Source organism: Anguilla rostrata, chromosome 13 (assembly GCF_018555375.3).
Source record: "Anguilla rostrata isolate EN2019 chromosome 13, ASM1855537v3, whole genome shotgun sequence".
Classification (NCBI taxonomy): Eukaryota; Metazoa; Chordata; class Actinopteri; order Anguilliformes; family Anguillidae; genus Anguilla; species Anguilla rostrata.
In genome coordinates, this window is record NC_057945.1 from 30655567 (window position 1) to 30677444 (window position 21878).

General features: G+C 44.5%; 1 protein-coding gene across 5 annotated transcripts in view; it reads right to left on the bottom strand.

The window, feature by feature from the left end:
* The window catches only part of LOC135238600 (MYND-type zinc finger-containing chromatin reader ZMYND8-like), a 28686-nt gene that overhangs the window by 4320 nt on the left and 2488 nt on the right, over positions 1-21878 (bottom strand). The window contains exons 2-16 of one of the 5 annotated variants that reach the window (XM_064306666.1): positions 21304-21550; positions 18725-19223; positions 11416-11486; positions 10705-10856; positions 9009-9224; positions 8019-8132; positions 6340-6432; positions 5860-5947; positions 5483-5538; positions 5167-5244; positions 4857-4972; positions 3982-4463; positions 3562-3702; positions 2000-2155; positions 273-827 (exon numbers count right to left, since the gene is read on the bottom strand). In XM_064306666.1, the coding sequence (XP_064162736.1) occupies positions 273-827; positions 2000-2155; positions 3562-3702; positions 3982-4463; positions 4857-4972; positions 5167-5244; positions 5483-5538; positions 5860-5947; positions 6340-6432; positions 8019-8132; positions 9009-9224; positions 10705-10856; positions 11416-11486; positions 18725-19047 (2641 nt within the window). In that variant the 5' untranslated portion in view covers positions 19048-19223; positions 21304-21550. The remainder of the gene's footprint in view (positions 1-272; positions 828-1999; positions 2156-3561; positions 3703-3981; positions 4464-4856; positions 4973-5166; positions 5245-5482; positions 5539-5859; positions 5948-6339; positions 6433-8018; positions 8133-9008; positions 9225-10704; positions 10857-11415; positions 11487-18724; positions 19224-21303; positions 21551-21878) is intronic. The other 4 variants (XM_064306667.1, XM_064306669.1, XM_064306668.1 and 1 more) reach the window with 4 other exon arrangements.

Here is a 21878-nt window from a genome sequence, read left to right on the forward strand (position 1 = left end):
TAAAAGTAGTGGAGAAAACTCCACACACACAATACATGTCATTAAGGACTCAATGACAGTTGTGTGAGAGCAGGAAAACAATAAAAGTCATCAGGTTGTGCCCCGTTTCAAATGAAAACATTTTGGACATATTTTGGTGTTTCGTTACTGAGATTATGGCATGTCAGTTGAATTGCTTACTCTGTTCAGCACTACCTGGAGCAAAGACAAAAGTTCAGTCATATGCGAGAGGGCAGAAGACTGAGGCTGAGCTGACACAGGAGGATTCTCACCCTCAGGTTTGGCAGCGGGGGCCTCTTTGGGGTCTCCAGCCCCAGCGGACTCCTTCTTGCTCTTCTTGCGCTCCTGGCTGGCCTGGTCTCCCTCGAAGTCGATGACGAGCTTGCGCTCCGAGTCCGAGTCCACGTCCTGATCGTCGGGGGCCGGCTGCGGGCTCCCCTCCTTCGCCTGGAGCTTGTCCTTCGTCGCGGCGGCCTGTGGCGGCCTGGCCGTCTCCGCGGGCTCCTTGTCTCCGTCGCCGGCGCCGCCGGGCTTCTCCTTCGCCGGCGATTCGGCGGATCTCTTCTCGCCGGCCGGGGTCGGGGGCGGGGCCTCGGCGGGGCCCTCCGCCCCGCTCTCCTTGTCGTCGTCCGCAGAGGGCGCTCTGGCCTTCCTCTTGGAGTCCTTGTCGGCCTTGTCGCCTTTGTCCTCGGCCTCGGGCTCGCCCCTCTTCGTCCTCTGCTCCTCCTCACTCGCGTACTCGCTGTCGCTGGAGTCGGACTTCTCGGAGTCCTCCGAATCGCTGTGCTCCACGCCCTTGTACACGTCTTCAGAGATCTCATCAATCCCTGCTCGGGAAATCAGAACAGGGAGTGAGGAACAGTGGCAAGGACTCCGTCAACGCATGCTGCCAACCTGGTTTTGCAGATCTTCATTCCTTCATTCCAGAGCCACAGCGTTTTTGTTTTTGCCTTAATACCAGCAACCAATTCAGACCCATGAAACCAGGTGAGGTGAGTTAACAGTGTAATCAACTGCTTTAATTGATCAATTAAGTGTTGAGTAACTACAAAAACCAGCAGACCCTGCAGCTCTTCAGGACCAGGAAGGAAGATCACTGTGGTATTGTTATTATTATTAGCGTACTATTAACGTAGCAAGATACATTCAATACATAACAGGAGTAACAACAACAAAGGTATAGAACCAGCTGAATTCCAGAACATTTTCAGTCCCTGAAAAGCATGTTACAGTAAAAACAGAGCTAAATAGAGGTTAACAATGATCTGTAAAAGCAAAATGATATTAAATCAAAGTACATATATGGTGACAGAAAACAATCCACACTTTAAAGGTCCAGGAAACTAGATTAAAATTGTGGTTATTATTCCCCAGAAGTGACAATTGATTGTCTTAATATTTATTCAAAATTTTAACACGGTTATAACAATTAAATTGTTATAAACACTATTAAGATTATTGTGACCTTTTCAGCAGACAAGGACAGGGTGGGCGTGTATCCTGGGCTCATTAACATTCATATCCGTAAGACACGTCAAGTGGAAACCATTTCTCGTTGCTAGATTAGAGCCGGTTAGTGCAGATTTTCCAATGCAGGAACATTACACTACCAGACCAAATAAAAGAAGGAACGTAAACTAGGCTTTACTCTCGCATAGTTAAACCTGAAGATCATTCAATATGTGTAAAAACGTTGTAACACTGAGCTACTATACACTAACATTAAACTCTACAGCAGCGCATTACACCCAAATAAAGAAAGGCTTTGATTCGACATGTCTAAGCTTGAAAGCTACATTACGTGGCCAAAAGTATGCGGATATACTTTAATACTTTAACCTGCATCACACTTCTACATTGACAGTGAATGGGGTACAATATTCCGGGTTTGGTAGGTGTAGGAGAGAAGTGTATTCTGGGAACTGAGGGGAAGTGTGAGCAGGTAATGTGCTGTAATGTGCTGTGATGTATGAGCAGGTGTTAGGCGTTTTGTACGCACCCAGCTGTGCTTTGCAGCTCTCAATGGTCTTGTCCAGGTTGAGCTGAAAGCGGCTCCTGATCTGTCTCTTAGGAGAGGTGAGCACCACCGGCACGGCGTGCTGCTGCTGCACACTCTCACTCAGCTCCTTCAGGTCCATCTCCGCCTTGCTCCGATCTGAACCAGCAGACACACGCGCATACACACACGTTTGGGTGTTACCCCCTAGTGTTCAGTAGTGTGGAGGGTGTAGTAATACATTCTGCAGTGTTCAGTGGAGTTCATTAGTGTAGAGGGTGTGGTAATGCATTTGCAGTGTTCAGTAGTGTTCAGTAGTGTGGAGGGTGTGGTAATGCTCTCTGCAATACTCAGCAGTGTTCAGTAGTGTGGAGGGTGTGGTAATGCACTCTGCAGTACTCAGTAGTGTTCAGTAGTGTGGAGGGTGTGGTAATGCACTCTGCAGTACTCAGTAGTGTTCAGTAGTGTGGAGGGTGTGGTAATGCTCTCTGCAGTACTCAGTAGTGTTCAGTAGTGTGGAGGGTGTGGTAATGCACTCTGCAGTACTCAGTAGTGTTCAGTAGTGTTCAGTAGTGTGGAGGGTGTGGTAATGCACTCTGCAGTACTCAGTAGTGTTCAGTAGTGTGGAGGGTGTGCTAATGCACTCTGCAGTACTCAGCAGTGTTCAGTAGTGTGGAGGGTATGGTAATGCACTCTGCAGTACTCAGTAGTGTTCAGTAGTGTGGAGGGTGTGGTAATGCTCTCTGCAGTACTCAGTAGTGTGGAGGGTGTGGTAATGCTCTCTGCAGTACTCAGTAGTGTTCAGTAGTGTGGAGGGTGTGGTAATGCTCTCTGCAGTACTCAGTAGTGTTCAGTAGTGTGGAGGGTGTGGTAATGCACTCTGCAGTACTCAGTAGTGTTCAGTAGTGTGGAGGGTGTGGTAATGCACTCTGCAGTACTCAGTAGTGTTCAGTAGTGTGGAGGGTGGTAATGCACTCTGCAGTACTCAGTAGTGTTCAGTAGTGTGGAGGGTATGGTAATGCACTCTGCAGTACTCAGTAGTGTTCAGTAGTGTGGAGGGTGTGGTAATGCTCTCTGCAGTACTCAGTAGTGTGGAGGGTGTGGTAATGCTCTCTGCAGTACTCAGTAGTGTTCAGTAGTGTGGAGGGTGTGGTAATGCTCTCTGCAGTACTCAGTAGTGTTCAGTAGTGTGGAGGGTGTGGTAATGCACTCTGCAGTACTCAGTAGTGTTCAGTAGTGTGGAGGGTGTGGTAATGCACTCTGCAGTACTCAGTAGTGTTCAGTAGTGTGGAGGGTGTGGTAATGCACTCTGCAGTACTCAGTAGTGTTCAGTAGTGTGGAGGGTGTGGTAATGCACTCTGCAGTACTCAGTAGTGTTCAGTAGTGTGGAGGGTATGGTAATGCACTCTGCAGTACTCAGTAGTGTTCAGTAGTGTGGAGGGTGTGGTAATGCACTCTGCAGTACTCAGTAGTGTTCAGTAGTGTGGAGGGTGTGGTAATGCACTCTGCAGTACTCATTAGGGTTCAGTTGCACTCAGCAGCATTCTGCAGAGTGGCGCCCTCACCCAGGTTGAGGTTGAGGATGCTGCCGGTGGTGGATGTCCTCTCCTGCTTGGGAACAATAGGAGCGGGTGCCTGAGGGGAGAAGGGCTTGGGGCTGTCTGTCACGCTGCCTGTAGGACCAGTCTTAGTGGGGGCAGGAGAAGCTGTAGAGCACAACAGAATGGCATAAGTATCATTACATAACAGAGAGCAGGCAGCACCCAATGATCTCTGCTTCACTTGTTGCAGTTCAGAAGCCCTGAGCGATGCTATGGCCCATTACTCTCAACCTGGCAGGACTGTTAGCATACAGATTCAGTATCACACTGTGGGGCCCATCCACACACTGGAACAGTGTCTTAACAGGATTAGCCACCCAGCAGCCCCTCTGCGTGATTTATGAACAGCAGCCTGTAATGAGACTCGCCCAGACTAGACCCTACCTGCACAGTCCATGGACTCCTCCCCAGCGCTGAGGTGGCTGGACACAGCTTTGCCTCCACCCTTCTCCGTGGTGTCCGGCTCCACGTCAGAGCCCGTGTGGACCGAGGAGTTGGTGCTCATGGGAGAGCGGGGCATGTCCGTCAGGGACACCCGCCGCCCTCCGCTGCCTGGCAACGCGCTCTTGCCCAGGAGGATCTTGGGAGAGGCCGTCATGTCAAAGCTGAACTTGATCTTCTCCTGCTTTTCGGGCTTGACGGAGCCCACAGACGGATTGGAGGGGTCCAGCAGCATCTGGAACTGGTTGTCAGGTGTGTACGGTGTCCTGAAGGGGGCGTAGTTGAAAACGCCGAACTTTTTGCGGCTGTTCTCCACATAGATCTCCATCTCTTGCATTGCACTGTTGAAGATGCTCTTGGTCTTTTTCACAGAAAAAGGGATCTCTTTAGACATGAGGTAGCAGTTGTTCAAAGGGACCCAAGCCCTGAAATAAAGGGAGAAGAGCCTCTTAAACTCCTGTACAGTAAATGGTCACAAAGACAAATGCACAAAATTACGTTCTCAAGTTTCAATACTCGGCACTCTATTCTTCTCAACGCCTTACTTGGCGTTGAACGCAGCATTTGACTCCTCTCATGTGAAAGCGGCTTAATTGTGGAATTGTATTTCGAGACGCTGCTGTTGAGTTTTTCAAATGTTAATTTCTGGCCTATTGAGCGCCACAAAAACATACTTCAATAGAGGTCCATTGTACCGAGGTGAACTGCATTTAGAACACTCAAATTTCAGCAAAACTACCTGGATGGATAGATTGTAGTCTGGGTAACTGGAGACACACTTTAATTTAATTTTTTGGTGAGCTGCCCCTTTAACTTACCGGTCATGCTGCCCAAAAAAGCGAGCGTCCACCTGGCCGTCCTTGTCCCGGATGGCCTTGGCTGGCCAGAACGGAAAGCCTTTGAGCTTGGCCCACACCAGGGGGTGGGGGTTACTCTAAACAGCACAGGAAAACCATTTTGAGTGAGAAGTTCATTCATCACCCATAGAGCCATGTCAATGTTTCAGGCTGAAGTGGCCCAATTTTTAAAAGTAACACGCAGTTTCAGACAAGAATTTGACAGCTATTGTATCTGTATTCCACTGTGAAGCGCCTCACTGAGAGAAGAGAAAGGGAGATTTTGGCTTACGCATGGCTCACAAAACCAGTTTTCCCTCTTTTGGCAAGCTGACAGATAGCACTCAGGGCAGACTTCAATTTCATTCATCTGCAACAGAGCAGCATTTCACATTTATTTCACAATATACTGTAGATACATATATAAGTACGTGTGTGTGTGTGGGGGGGGGGGCTGGGGGGGCTGGGGGGTCATATAAAGACATTCAAAAAGAAATGAGTGTGTCAATGTTTATATAATAATGAATGCAATAAAAAACAACCCAACAGCATGTAAACTGCATATTTATGTGTCTGTGTGTGCACATTTCTGTTTTTGCAGTACTTACTTCATGTTCACATATTTTAATGATGACTTTAGCTGTTGCTGTCAGCTTGTGATTACCTGGAATAAGAGTGTTACTATTAATAAAAATCTCAACATTAACTATAATAACAATAATAATGATAATATACATACATTATCCAGAGTTACTCATGAAATCATAATGATTGTCTGGTTTATATTTTCCATGAATTTTAACAAAAAACAAACAGGAATTTACTGGATTCTATTGCATACAGATTGGAAAGAAGATCAGCCTACTTTTGAAAAAGGTTCTTTGGGTGGGGTGAAACACAGAGGAAAACTGCTCCAGGGATCTATTAAGAATGAACTTTCTGTCATGGGAACATATTCATGCTGATAAAATGGTTTGAGGCTAACCTCCATTATAAATGATGCAGTTGTGCAAGATCCATTTTACATCAGCCAAAAACGCCTCCGTACAGCCATACATTTTCTTTTTGATATTCTGCAGAGAGAAAAGTACATAGCTCACATACATATTTATTTAGAACAGCAGGAACAGCAATAGCCCATTACCATTAATTGGCTGAAACAGCACCTAGGCCGCTTTTCAGAAATATTAACAGAAACTGTGATCACTTGAACTTCGAAGGACCTAAACGTGAGCACCAAAAAAAAAGTTCAATTGGCCACAGCACAAGTATGTTGACTGGCCTTCACAACCCCACTGCATCGATGCTTCTTCTTCAACTAATCAATTTCCATGGGCCAGTTCTTTCACATTCATCTCAAGATACCTTTAAAGTACTATTAAACATAAAGGAATATACGCTGAACACATAAGAGAAAACAGAGCACTCTTCAGTATGAGAAGAGGGCACTGGATCAGATAAATACCTTCTCTAAGGTACAAAGGTCCATGGCATGGAAAATGTATTCAGCGTAGTCCGGGTGCTGCTCAAGAGACACAGGCTTCTGAAATGGTTCTGTCTGTTCATACAGAAAAGAGGGAAGAGGCCTTCAAATCGTGCTCTAAGTTCATCCCAAGGTCCTTACATTTTTTATCCGATTTCCTGGTGGAAGCACTTTTAAAAAGACAAACGACAGTTCACTTTTGCTTTCTTAAACACATGCATCCTTTTTTATCCTGCTGTTATACTTGCTTGTTTATTTAGCTGAGAAACACGCGTGCAACCTTCAGGAGACACAGACATTCCTTACAACCTACTGATTCTATGGTGCTTACATAGTGATGATGTCATAATGGAGATTCCCTCTGGACCCGCATACACCTGAACTGCATTAACAGTGTAAATTTAGAGCGATATACACATCCAATTGTACAGTTACACTGATGGTGAACCAAAAACATTTTCTGTTTCTGTCTGCTGATGTGATCATTTAATGGCACGTTTCTTCAGGAAAACAGCTACTGAGTGTGATCCATTCTTTATATTTAATTTAAAATTTTTGTTCAGTAAACCAACTAAGTCAGAGCACAGTGGAAATCTCTTTGACAGAGAGCATCCATTGCCTTAGTCATCACGCAATGCTGTCACCTAACACCAACAATGATGCCACCGCACAAACAGGGTTCCAACAGAACCAAAAATTCAAATTCTAAATGCTTTCTTAAGAGCCTTCAAAGAAAATTTGCCACACCAGCTCCATACAAGAGCCTAATCCTAACATCACCTATTACGTGATTAAATGGTAACATTTATTTTGATTGAAATCATTGGTGCATGTGGGCAGAATCTCTATCCAATTGGAAAGGAGAGGGGGTGGGGCATGGATGTGTGATCCTTAATACTGTACCAAAAAGACCCCAAAAATCTCTTCTTCCTCATAAACTGCCTCTAGCCTCACGCAAGTACAGCCTTAAACCTGCTGAAAACCAGGCGCAGCTAGTGTGACCTCATCTGACTCAGCCTAATGAACCAGGGGTCAAAGGTTATATTTACCAAGATTTGTCAGTGGCCTGCGTAAAAGACAGGAGCTAATGTGTGGCTATTTAGGGATTATATTTCCCCAGTAGAAGCTGCCCTGAAGCACAGTCAAAAAGAATGTCTTCATTCACAAAGACCACTAAAAAAAGAGAAGCTCCAGCTTTGCTCACTGTCGTTGAGTTATATAAGCAACATGGAGGCTGCTACTACCATATCTATTGAGTGACAGCCATACCCATGACAACCAGGTCATCCAGCAGCTCTTTTATTATACTTATGAGGAAAACAGGTGAACAGACAAGCAATCACGCATTTAGGATGAAGAAAGATGCTTAAACACTGTATGCACTGCCCAGTATCACACAAAAACAAAATTATAATTCATCTGTGACAGATTAATAGTGGTTGCAGTTGCTGCTTTTGTCCAGTAAAAAGCACACAATCAAAGTAAAATGGCTGTGGTGAAATTGTTATATTTATGGATATTTTTGGTGCATGTGTGTTTGTGTGTGCCTGTGATTGGGTGTGCGAGTATGTGTGTGCCTGTGTGAGTTGTTCCTGATGACTGCAAGTTTGGCTGAAATGTAAAAATAACAAAATGGTGGAAGACAGAGTATTCACACTTACGCCAGGCTGTTTCATCTTCTGAAGTGCAAACTTGAGCAGAAAAGACAGCTGGTCTATTGTTAGCATGGTCATCGCTTTACTTTGAGTTTCTATGCACTCAGCCACTGTTATTTTCTGAAAGACAGGAGGGGAGACCACTGAGATTTTTTTCATAGAAATAATCATTTTGAATATGTATTTCACTGTAAAACATGTACAAAACCATGTAAGCCAATATTCAATAAATAAATACCCCTTTCATACTACATATGATCCCTGTTCCTTTCTTATAATCAAATGTTTATTTTTGTTTATTTACTTTATTTTTTATCCATGTATCTTTCTACATATACAAAATCCAACACCAATGAGTAACATAACACATTCAAGTGATACGTATTTCTTTCAAGTTTTAAAAAATTTCTTAGGTAAGCGTAGTGACTGTGAAACACGGTATTGGAAACAACCGTGGACACACAAGAAACCCAAATTTATCTCTAAGAAGTGGCTTCACAAACTGAGCTAGGCCTGTACAGCTGCAGGAGGGATTTTCAAGCAGGAGCCACCAGGGGTCTCTAGATGACTTACACATTAAAAAATGTATAGTAGTCTACTGGTCAACTCATGTATTCCCCAATTGAGAAAACAACATAATTTAGGCCAGTTACATGTATATTCTAAGCAACCGTCTACCCACAGATGTGAACTAAAATAGCATTACAGCAATTACAGAAGAGGCCCCTGTCCTCGTTGGAAGCAGTGCCCCATTTTTTAAAGACGCACTGGCAAGGCATCTAGGACCCCAGCCAGCCCCAGTGAAGCCCCCGAAGCCTGCACACTATTCATAACCCCTCAGCAGATATCTCAGTCTCTCATCCGGGCGTGGGGGTGTAACACACACACAGGAGAGCCCCCCCCCCCTCCCACCCCACCCCCACACACACGGCCGTGAGTTCTGCTCTGCAGGCGCTGGGGAGCGGGGCGAGAGACAGCAGGCCAGAGACAGAGTACCTCACACTCGGGACAGAACCAGTCGCCCTCGGGCTCAGCGGCCAGTTTGAGACACTTGGCGTGGTAGACCCGAGGGCAGAGCTCACAGCAGAGGACCTGGCCCTCGCGGTGGCACACCCAGCAGTAGAAGTCGTTCCGCCCGTCCTGCGGCACAACATCAACAGGCTCTGTGAGTGGCTGCTTCGCATAGTAAAAGGGACCGTGTCTTAGCTCTGACTGGAATGCAGGCGAGAAGAAACAAGGGGGGTCCAGAGTCAAAAACCACAGGAAGTGAAGCACAGGGAGCAAAACATCAGGCAGGCACATGAGCACTACGCAGAGGCAGAGAGAGAGAGAGGGAGAGAGAGAGCGAGGGAGAGGGACGGCCATCAGGCGCCAGACTCCGCACTGATCCCAGAACAGAGCCGTGGCAGCAAGCGGGGAAGCCACTCCGTCAGAACCCTCTGCCCAATCAGAACTCATTCGGTCATTAAAAATAGAGCTGCACTGGGGATGCAGTAAATAAGCATGGCCTAATTCAGCAATAGAGCTGTGAAATTCCATTCTCACCGGCCCTACTCCGTTTACATGTTATTAGCGCAGTGGATATCAGTAAGTAAGTGAGCGCAGTAACACACTAAGGGTCTGGCCTGTCTGACTCCCTTCTCCTCTGCTGCCATGTTGCATGAAACAAGCCTCCTGTACCTCAGGCATGGAAGGGACAGAAAACAGCATAGCAATAGTAATACACAGTTGTGTATTATTATTATTATTCCCACACTAAACCTGCATTGCTTCAAAAAGGGCTTTGTCATGACATATTTTTTTTAACAGGGAAACATTATGCACGATTTCTGTTAAAAAGTATGATTGCCTTTTTAGCCAACTGTAAATAATTACTCTTGTGCTGCTACGCCAACAGTCCCCAGATTATGAATTAAAACTATTAAAAGCACCCAAATGTCTCCCTGTGGGAGGATGGGAGGATGTGGCACAGGAGGCTTGTACATGTAAAACAAAAGCATTCACAGCTAAATAACATTTCACTAAAATATAGAGTTCTACTTTCAGCAACACAAGGCAATACTTGAAAAAAAAAACATTACAAATCATTTTAAATAGTCTGTTAATCTTCACATTCATAATTTCTTTAGAAAAACATTTAATGCAAACCATATAACCTCTATCAAAAACATTTTGAGAAAAGTTTTAAAAAGGGAGAAAGTGCCAACCTTTGAACTGCAGAAAATTAAAGTTTGATTTGATTGATTGATTGTTTGAACACTGATTTATAGTATGGACCACAAAGATATTCGAAAAAGATTGCCAGCCAAAATAAAATCAAGACAGGATACAGTGAATAACTGCATTCTTGTGTGCGCAACAAACATTAACAAGGCTTCTTTCTCTCTTTTTATTTACTAGATTTTAAGTACCTTTAATTCCCTCAAACAAATTTTTCTAAACATTTTGCATACTGCAGAAAATAAAATACTCTAAAATGGATTTAAAAAACACACACACAAAAAACACATCAAATCTCAATGTTACATTAAAAAATTCTCAATGGCTGATTTTGTAGTAGAAAAGTAACAATATATGACATTAAATATAAAAATAATTCAAACATAATTCACATCACATGTCAAAATTCTTTTTTTTTTTTTTTAGTATCTTTTCTATTTGTTGCTGTTGATGACATCACACAGCAGCACACCTGCTCTTTACTGTTGTTGACAAGGCCCGGTTTCTTCTTCTTTTTGACGGGGCTGGGTGAGGTTTCTGAGGACGAGTGCCCATTGGAGGAGTGTGGGGGGCTGGGCAGCTTGCGTTTCTGAGCTGACCCTTCAACTGATCCCAGATCTGAAACTGTAGAGACGGACCAGACGTCAGACAAACACAGGCACCGCATACACCATGACCGCACTGGGGAATAGTGCTATTCCGCCTGCCTCCACCAGGGGGCAAAAGCCACACAGGACTCCAGAAACGCTGTTAACAAGCTCTAAGCTGCTACTGTTTGGAGGCTCTGAGAGGAACTGCTATCTATTTGAAATCAAAAACACTTTCCTCCTCATTCACATGGGGTTTCTCATGTCATAAGGGGCATCCTACATGAGAGTAGAAGCTTTGGCATACCCATAAGGACAGAAATACAATAAAGACTACATTTTCCAGACAATCAGGCAAACTATCAATGTGTTTTTGCTTTGTTTTGATATGCACTTACACCACTTCAGTTGTACATCAAATGTTAACTGTAGCGTTTCAATCCTGAACTGGGCAGCCATATTTGCTAATCTCCCTCACTTGAGCCAGGAGACATCAGAAACCTGAGAGGGCCAATGAGAGCAGCTGAATGAAGGTGACTCAGCATTTCTGGTCAGAGCTGTCTGGGGTCAGAATGGGCTCTGGTCCTTCCCCTCACCTTTGGAACGTGTGGAGATGTCCATCCCCTCTCCCACATCCGACTCCTGCTTAATCTCCTCCTCGGCCAAACTGTTGCAAGAGAGCAAGGACAAAAAAACAGCCGTCACCACGTCAGCAATCAACAGTGACAGTTCCTGGAGAGAAGTCCCCTGGGAGCTGGGTCACCTGATGTTTACTCTATTTAACCATCCCCACACAAGTGTAAATTTATGTTTGTCTTCCTGTTTATGGGCGGCAGCGTAGTAAGGAACTGGGCTTGTAACCGAAAGGTCGCAGGTTCGATTCCTGGGTAAGGACACTGCCGTTGTACCCTTGAGCAAGGTACTTAACCAGAATTGCTTCAGTATATATCCAGATGTATAAATGGATACAATGTAAAATGCTATGTAAAAGTTGTGTAAGTCGCTCTGGATAAGAGCGTCTGCTAAATGCCTGTAATGTAATGTAATGTTTATGTTTGATAGACTGCAAAGCTGTAAGTGTGCCAACCCTTATCTCTTTTCTTCCCAAATTTGGAATGCCAAATCATATTTTCTTTACTGCAACACCCTCCAGAAGAGTCAAAGCATTCCCACTGAAGCCACTTTGCAATCAGCACAAAATGTTTACATGGTAACTACTGGACATTATAAATCTGTCAGACAAGCTTTATAAAACAACTAATATGTAATTAAAACACTGAATGTGTTCATTTCCATTTTTACAGAGGTAAATCAAATAATTTTGTGCTTTTAAGTTGACTGCACACATGCAAACACATGATGAGTAAACCCGTTAGAAGCTTAGGAAACTAATGAGCAGACGTGGAAAATCCAGGTACAGAATATAAAAGCCCCCCACACCCCACCCAGTATTTTGTTCAAATAATCTGGATTTTCCAGTTATCACAATTTTTCAGCCAGGAGGCTAAACTAATGAGTGAAATCAGATGGCTGAGTTTGTGGGCGGAAGAAACACATGGCAGGACTTTTACTTATTGACCCCTGGTTCTACTTCTGCTAATGAGTGAAATTATGCAAAAATCAATGATGCAGTAAATTCATCAATGCACAAAACTATTTTTTTGCTCACTGCCAAAAATACATACGCATGCAAAAATAGGCAAATAACATACATTGTATAAAGCACACTATAGCACTATACAAACCACAACATGCTTAATAAATATTTTTCATGTATGTAATTATACTGCTAGCAGTTCCATTACACATGTTTTCATCTCCACCAGATTAGTGAGAATATAACTGTTCTTCAAGGACAGGACACGGAAACAATGTGGACCCTAGGAAACCTACACAAATGAAGATCAGTAGACACAAGCAAAATAGTACCATACATAAAACATAGTATCACATTGTTCCAGAACATTTGTGAACCTCAACCAATGTGAAAACCTTGCTTTTTCGCTCCAAAAAAAAAAACAGGCCAAAACTATATTTCCACCTTAGGAATCATGTGGTTTGTAAAGCAATTCTCTTTAGCCAGATATATTTGGTTAGATCCAACCAAACTTTTAAGGATGGAAGGAAAGTGAAAGAAAATGAAAAAGAAAAAAAATCAGACCCAGGTGAAATCTCTTCTTTGACTCCTCTGCTCTGCTGCAGTGAAATGGACTCAGGGCTAGAATGAGGGTCAGTTCTTCCCCCAGCAACAGGAGGCCAAATGACTGCTCACTAGAGCTGGCTATAGCCAGATGCCTCCTGATACAGTATGGGGGTCATGATTACATTACATTACATTTATTTGGCAGATGCTTTTATCCAAAGCGACGTACAAAAAGTGCATTTCATGGTCATAGACAACTGCTAAACACAGGTTCAGTAAGGTACAATACTTATTTTGTACAGCTATTTCTAGCCAAGAACACAGTTTAGTTCACACAGTGAATACTGTTCAGACCTAACGTCTGCAAAGCCAACTAGGCAGAAGAATAAGTTACAGTATTAGGACAAATACAAATTACCAAAAAGATGGAATACATATCCTGATACACATGAGACTAACACAGACATTAACATTTCTGTAAAGCGTGCTGTTTATTTTAATTAAAATAAGACTTTTTTTATTAACAAGACATGTCTCAAAGAAGTAGCTGTGTATTTTATAGTTATAGTCTTATATTTACTTGGAGACCACTTCATCCACTAAATTCGTTAGGAGAAAATTATGCATCTGTCCTTTAGCCAAAGTATCAATCATCAGATAGCACTACTTTCCTTTTCAAGGGGCAGCTGGAGCCAGTCGCAGTAAAGCATGTTCTAAACAAATGGGCATCCAGGGCTAAAACGACCCATTTTATGAATTTAAATAGGCCCTACTCAATAAAATCAAATGGCCGTATTGCCATCACTGCACAGGATCAAACGGTTACACAGTCTGCAAACGGTGTTTTTCCGGTCCACGGCCCTGTTCTGTCCTCACAGTTGACAGGGAATCCAAAAAACCTCCACATTCAGTCTTAAGTGGTGAGCTTTCTATATCAATGGACCAGTTTGCACTGGTCATGATTTCTGCATGAAAATGGCATCTTTCTAAAAGAATGAGAGAGCTCTGGCGATTATGTTAGTCACGTGGCAGTGAGGCATTTCCTCCTGTCAGAGCCAAGTTGTCTGAGCTTTTTGTCTTTTTAACAATCTAAAGAAAAAAAAACAGTCTGTCTATACTTTTCAAACTAATTTTAAATAAAAGTATGTGCCAATATACGAGTTGCAGTTAGCTTGGTTTGATTTTCGGTATGAACCGTCAGCTGTTTTCGACGCACAGGATTTTTTTGCACTCCTAGTGTCAAGCCCGGTCTTCAAAACACCACCATTACTATATTAACTATAATGAACGTATTCCGTGACCGAAAAAGTTGTCCACTGTCGCTGAGTGGCTTTCTCCGTGCATTGCACCAAGCTTGGTTTGATTATCAATCGAAAATTCTAAGCTTCATATCAAACCCGGTTAAAAGGTTTTCCACCTTTTCACTTCACCCTCCCTCTCCTCCACCGACCCCTGCAGAACACTTTGGGAACATTTCAACAAAAAGACTGCAGACACCCACAGCTCCTTCCGGATGTCACGGCCCTAACCTTCTCTCCTAACCACTTCTACCTTCTCTTCTCAGTTCCCTCCCCTTAAATATGTTGATATGTCTCATCTTCTGACACAACATAGTCCATCCTCCTGTGCTCTACAGAGGTGGAAAGTCCAGGGATCAGAAAGCGAGTTTCTTACAACCATCGATTTCACTAATTAGTTCTACCTCCTGAATGAAGAATTGTGCTAATTAGCACATCCAGTTGATTGGAAGGAAATACTGGGGAGGACTTTTATTTTCTGAACCTGGATTTTCTACCTCTGGTGCTCTGGACCACATTCACTCCCTTCTTCTCCAGACAGCCCCACCCAGCATGCTCCCATTCATCTCCACTATGACCAATACATCAGGCAGTGTGCCCACAGCTTTTAAGGAGCCCCGAGTCACACCCCTGTTGAAGGAACAGACTCTGGACCCTTCTGCTGTACAGAATTATTGGCCAGTCCACGGAATGTGCAGCAAGTAAACAACTCCCTTCCCCTCACAGTATAACCTTCTCGAACCCTTCTACTCTTCAGCGTTTGTCACTCCCGTCACTGAAGCACTTGAGTCAGCTAGAGAATCTTCCCATTCTTTTAACCCTATTGTAACCTACACACAAGATTTCTAGCACAGCTCTAAAGTGGATTGAATCCTTCATCTCTGGATGGTCCTTTTGTGTTTTCTGGGACGGTGGTTTATCTCGTGCTCATGACTTTCTTACAGGTGTCCCCCAAGGCTCTGTACTTGCCCCCTCTTCTTTTCGCTTTACGTACAATCTCTTTGGACTGTGCATCTTTGCACCAATTCACCTCTCCTTTCCACCATATGACACACAGGTCTCATTATGCATCTTATCTTGTATTAACAAGATCTACATATCTGGACATCACACTGTTGCCTAAAGTTCAACTTGGATAAAACTGAAATGCTTTCATTCACTCCCAAGTGTTCACACTGCAAGACCTGTCCCTCAGTCTTGATGCTAGAGAAGAGCTCAGCCTCAGCACTTCTACAATAAGAAGCCCAAGTGTAACTTTAGATACTAGACTCTCCTTCTCCTCCCATGCAGTTGGCAGTGAGTCAGGCATGCACATTCTTCCTATACAGAATCCAAAGAATCTGCCCCTCACAGCCTGCTCTTAATCCAGGCCCTGGTACTCTCACGCCTAGACTATCACCATTTTCTGCCCGTCACTGAACCCATGCAGCTAATAAAGAGTGCAGCCACGCGACTTGTCTGCAATCTTCCCAAATCATGCTCATGCCACAGCAATGGCTGCCTGTAACTGCTCCCATAAAATTTAAATCCTTAGTACAAGCCTATGGGACAGTTGATGGAATGATTCCACCATAGCTCCAATTGAACCTTACACCCTGGTGAGATCTCTCTGCTCTGCCACCTCGGAGGGACTGGCTACACATTCCCCACGAAGTTGCTCCAACCAAGCCATTTGGGAGGGCCTGTTTACATTGGCCCTCTCAAACTGATGCAAAATCCCCACAATGTATTGGACAGCAAAACCGTTGTCCATACTCAGACCCACCTGTTCAGACTGCACCTTGGTTGCGCTCAAATTCCTACCAAAAACACTCATACCTTTGTACCGGTTCTGCTCATGGTCTTTGTATTATAGCTTTAGATTTTTCTGAAGGCTGGTCAATGAATACAGTTTGAATGTATCCAGGATTCACATTCTCTTTCTTGCTTAGCATAGTTAAGGTTTGTTAGTGCTTTAGTGATGTTGCATCACTGGTCTGGGAATGCTGTTATCTATCTCTGGCATTATTACCCATGTAAATGAGGTGAATGCACTTATGTTCTTTCATGCTCTGGTTAAGAGCATTACCAAATGAATATGATGAAGTGCACTGAAACATAATGTATCCCCATTTAGAGATTTATACCTTGCTAATGTAGCCTACATTAGCGTGGAAGAAATACATTATATAGGAATCTATTCAGTACTTATGGACCAGCCTGTGGAGCCACTCCTTTATGTTATCAGAATTCTGGCATGGAAATAGTGTGAAAATGCCTTTGGTCTGAAAGCTAGTTTTGGACCAATTTATGACACCCAATCAAAGCACACAGGCATTGCCATAAACAATGGACACATCAAACAGCAGGGCAGCTACCACTGCAAGACTGTATTTATCCGCATCATTAGGGGTTACTGTTTCTCTGGCTTTGTGTGTCTCTGTTTGTCGGTTACAATAAAGAAGTTGTTGCGTCATGCTCCAGGCTCAAAGCTAAATTGTCGAGCAAGAAATCGTTAAGTAATGCCTCACGGTGTCCTTGGTCAGGAAGGGCTTGTTTTGTTTGGGTCTCTGGGAAGCCAATTGTGTGTTCGACATATGTCTAACTGCTGAGCTCTCGCAATTCATTCCCCTGGTAACATGCTACTATGGAGACTACTCATGCACTGGAAAACAAGCTGGAGGAGTCCTTCCAGACATGCGTATCCACAGTTAAGCGCAATCACATTTAGTGTCATTCCCAGAAATCTGATCCAGGGTTTGGTCATTCCCAGATGCTCAGTCCACAGTATTAAATGATTTGGGTGACGGCACACCACACTGAACCACATCCCAGTACCAGGGTGTCAGTGAAACTATGAGTTAGAGAAGACAAATAATAACAAGTTGAAACAAGACTTCATTGAAGTCCCTACAGAAGCTTGTTGTTTGTCCTTTTGAAAGAAAAACAAAGCAAGCACCTGGTGCTTCGTCAAACTTACTCTATAAATCGACTGCTGAAGATATCTAAACTGCAAAGACAGGAACTTGCTTTCTGCTGACTTTGGTCCAGCTTTGGCACTGATATCAAAACGCACCTTTAACCTCTTTAACCTAAGCCAGTCGGAAGTCAGTATTTCTCTGTACAATTCAAATATTCCAAGATGATGTGCTACTGTCCTGCACTGTGAAGGGGTTTTATCAGCATGCCTTCAAGAAAATAAAACAAAATGTAATAAAAACATATTTATATTTGGTTATGCCCAGGCACACCATGCTTACAGAGAATCCTCCTGATACATAACTAGTCCTTTGGGGCAAGATACAAATGCTGTCCTGACAAAAAAAAGCAAGTTTTGCTGAACAACCAAGGCTAGGACCTGAAACAGGAGTCCCTTTGTTACAAACACTGTCACTGGTATCCAACAGAAAGAAGGAACATATGCACCGTAGCACCACTCATCCCCTTGGATCCCAATGCTACTGCCACATCCAGACACACAAACCTCAACAGGGGGGATTAAAGTACTGTTGCAGACCACTCCTTCCCACATCCACAGGGACAAATGTGACCTGTGGAGATTAGTGTGCTGTTAACATGTCCACAATCCTTCGGCGACTTGTGATTATGAGGTCAACTCCACCCTTCCCCCTTTACCCAACCAATCATAGAAATGCAGCAAATCCTTAACAAACTGAAATTCGGCACCACCCCTCCCCCACAGCAAACACACAGATGCAAGCTTGCGCACACACACACAGACACAGACACACACAGGCACACACACACACACACATAATCTCTGTGATACTGAATGCTCAATTTTCTAGGGACTTTCCAATAAGGAAGCCACCATTCATCAGAAAAAACAGTTTAACAGGTTTGGTGCGTAACTGCAATAAAAAAAAAAGGCCTACTTGATTTTGCATTCCCCTTCGGCACATCCAGCTAGAAACAAACGCACAGAATATGTACCGTACACATACCGAATATCATTTCTTTACAGTCTCTCAGAAAGAAGCAGCCCAGATGCATCTGGAACCAAAGAATTTGATTTGATCCAGTCCTTTTTCCCCAGTCTTTTTTTTTTTCCCTAATTTGAAGGGGCAGTGTCCATGGACACGGCCCGGTGTCGGTGAAGACAGCCGGATTCCCCCAGCAGCCTCCCCCCTGTCCCCAGCTCAGGCAGGGTCCCCTCGGAGGGAGAGAGGGAGGACGAGCAGCGCAGGAAAACATCTAGACATGTCTCTGCCATATTGGCCTCTCTCTGCCTGCGTTCCCAAACGCTGACATCTTCAGCCACCACATGCACGGCGCCAGTGCGAAGCGCTACGCTACTGCTCAATGCCCGGCCCTGGCCCGAAACCCCGCCTGACACATTATGTGAAAGAAAGAAAAAATGAAAATCATAGCTATTATTCATAGCACTCCTATCCCCCCACCCCCACCCCCACACACAATCGACACAGATTTCACAATGCAGAAAACTGACACGTAGCAGCATACCTTGTCTTAAGGCACAGAGTATACAACACAAATTCTTCAGCTGGGGCCTTAGAAATATTGGATGGCAGAGGGATGAAAACAGAGAAGGGTGCAGAATTTTCCAGAAGGGCCTTGCTCTCCCTCGCAGCTCCACGGCGATCGTCAATCTGTAACCTCGGCTGCCGCTGCGATTGGTCTGAGTGCGGCACGGAGGGATCTGATTGGACAACACAGCTCACTGCTGTGCTCTCCCTCACAGACACCCCTCTGCAATGCAGGGGGAATTTCTCACAGATAAAATAGTCCTTCCTGCATAAATGGTCCTTTTCTGCCTTCAAATACATATATGCTGTCTATATCTTTAAAGATGACACTCGTCATACGTCCAAAAACCAGGAAGACGAGCACTAAATGCCTTCTTCTTTTCCAAATAGCCTGGCTCGGGTGCCCACAGAAAGACTGTCTTCGGCTGAGGTGACCATTCCTGGCCCTCTGTTGACGACATGGCTGGTCGACAGACCTGTAAATCAAATACAGCCCGTCCACAAAAAAAAAAAAGAAAGAAAAAGGAACGAGAGCAATAGACACCCTCACAGACCTCAGTGAAACACTTTGTCAATGGCGTTTCAAAGATCCCTTTCATCCCACGTAATCCATTTTAAAATATGAAAGCAGGTTAAAAGATCCGGCTGTAGCCACTGCTTTTTATATTAAAAAGGGAAAGATTTAAACAGATCAGTAACACAACGATTATATCATCCTCCACCCCCCAAAAAAAACAGCTGCTATGTTGTATTTCTTCCTGAATATAAAATCTTTGTGACAAGGAAATATTCAGGTGGAAATATTCAGCGTCGAGTGGTAATAATGAAAAGGGTGAAGATGCTGTACTGGCTCGCAGATATAAATGTCAGCACACTATAATAACCACTCTGCTGATTTTAATTCCCGGTTACAGAATAGACAGAATTTATAATAATCAAGAGATTACAGGCAGCAGAAATAAAAATCTATTTGCAAACTTTTGGACACAAAAAATACAAACATATCTATTTTTAATAACATAACAGCCTGAAGCTTTCGTATAGTGAATACGTTCTTTGTTGCTATTGCTTTTAAAGCAGATTTCATTCAGCTGTAAAAGATTCAGGTGCAGCTACAGTAACCACCGCTCCCCTGTTCACACTCAGCATATTAACATTCGGGTTGCTCCAAATCCTGAGTGAATCGGAAGAAATCCAGTGCGATTCCGAATCGAACCGTTTTCTAAGCACGACTGAATCGGTAGCCCGCGCTCTCTAAACAGCAAACGAATCACGTCCGCGCAGCGCGAGACCAAACACAGCTCTCCTGGTTTCAAGCCTGGCCCGAGACAGCGGAGGGGGAAAGTCTGGCTGCCGAACGTCAAACGGGCCGTGCCCACGGAGAGCAGGAACCCGCTCGCCGTCGCGCGCGTTCAGGGAAACGACATTCCGGAATGCCGCGCGGCCCACAGGTGAGAAAGGAAGCGTCCGTCCTCTCGCCGTTCAGAACGAACACTCGAGGAGCAGCGAACCGGCTGAAGAACGTGACCAGACAAACATTAAAATCAAATGGCCCGCTTGCTCCGAGTACTTTCAGACCACCGGGTGCTTTCTGCAAAGGCAGCGGCACTTCCAGGGTCCGCACTGAAACACCCTTTCTTTCCACAGCCGCTTGCGCGCGAATGCGCAGGCTGATGACTGGGGTGCGTGGCGGGGAGGCTCTCTGTGAAGGGCCCCAACTGAACCAGGCCAGCGGCAGCCACCAGGCCGAGTTCTCACACGTCACGTTCGCCGGTTCCCTTGGTTACAGGATACTGGAATGAATGCGGCGTTGCTCAGGTATTCAGAGACAAACTGTTCTTTTGATTTCAGAGCTGAACAAAAACACATTTCAATCCAAAGTCCTGCGCAAGACAGCAGAGCTCTGGCTGCCAAGCAAACAGCCTCGGCTAGAAGGCGGCCATGTTTTTTTAGTTTTTCTAAATACTTGTTGTGATCTCCATTTTAATAATCACATTTAACCAACACATATATATATATATATATATATATTTTAAACAGAGTCAAAAGTGGCCTCCAGAACATGTAATCCCTCCTCCCTGCCAGCTTCCCTGGGACCCCCTGCAGTGCTGTCAGTCACCTCTGCCCTCCAGCCTCCATTTTGCCCAGGCTGGCATGTGACCCGAGCTAGCAGTGATGCAGGCTATCGGCTTACAGGCACATCCCCTTCCTCCAGCACCAGACAACCCAAGACCAGAGGCAACAGGAGAGAAAATGTACACTTCTGCTTCTTTTGAAATGAAAAAAATAGAAAGAAGAAAAGAAAAAAAAAACACCCCAGAAGGACCTGATCTGCCATGGCCACCTCTGCACTACAGTATGGAGACAGGCTGGAAACCATGTGATCAAAGGCACAGCCAGCAGGGCTACACAGAGCCTCTGCTTGCTCCGGCCTGGCTCCACTTCTGTGGCGTGGGGCCTGGCTGGCTTCTCTCTCTCCTTGAAAGAGCAAGGCCATCTTTCTGCAGCACATAAACAGTACAGGAAGGAAGAGTAAAGGAAAAAAATCAGGCTTACCTCTGTGGATGCATGGCTAACACAGTGTTATGTCAATGCTTAAACAACATGGAGGACAGTCTCAGTCCTCGCACTGAGCAGAGTGGGCTTGGCACTTCAGGCTCGGTGATCAAGGCCGTCTGATAGAAGCCAGACCCTGAGTGGCTCCTATTCGCCGGCAGGATGTAAGGCCACAGCTGATTGGCTGAAACGTTTCCTGAGTGATTATCTTTGTTCAGCTCAGGCAGGCAGGCAGGCAGAAGCAGCCCTGTGCACACAAAAAAGAAAGCTAGGCCCAAACAATAAAATTTACATTTTAAAGCACATATTTGCAGAAAAAGACGCATAATATGGCACAATATCATAACTTAAATCTGCATCCACTGTATTATGTGTTCCTTGCGGGTGTGTTTAGTTTATAAAAGGGGAAAAGGGACTCGGGAGAAATGACTGCTGAAGCCTTCAGGCTGGAGAGAAGGCCTTTGTCTCAGAAATCCCTCCCTTTATTTTGGCCATCTCAACAGAAAACAGGAAAGCAAATAGGGGTGAAAAGAGCTCCTTTCTTCTGCACATACATGGAAAAAGAAAAAGCACAG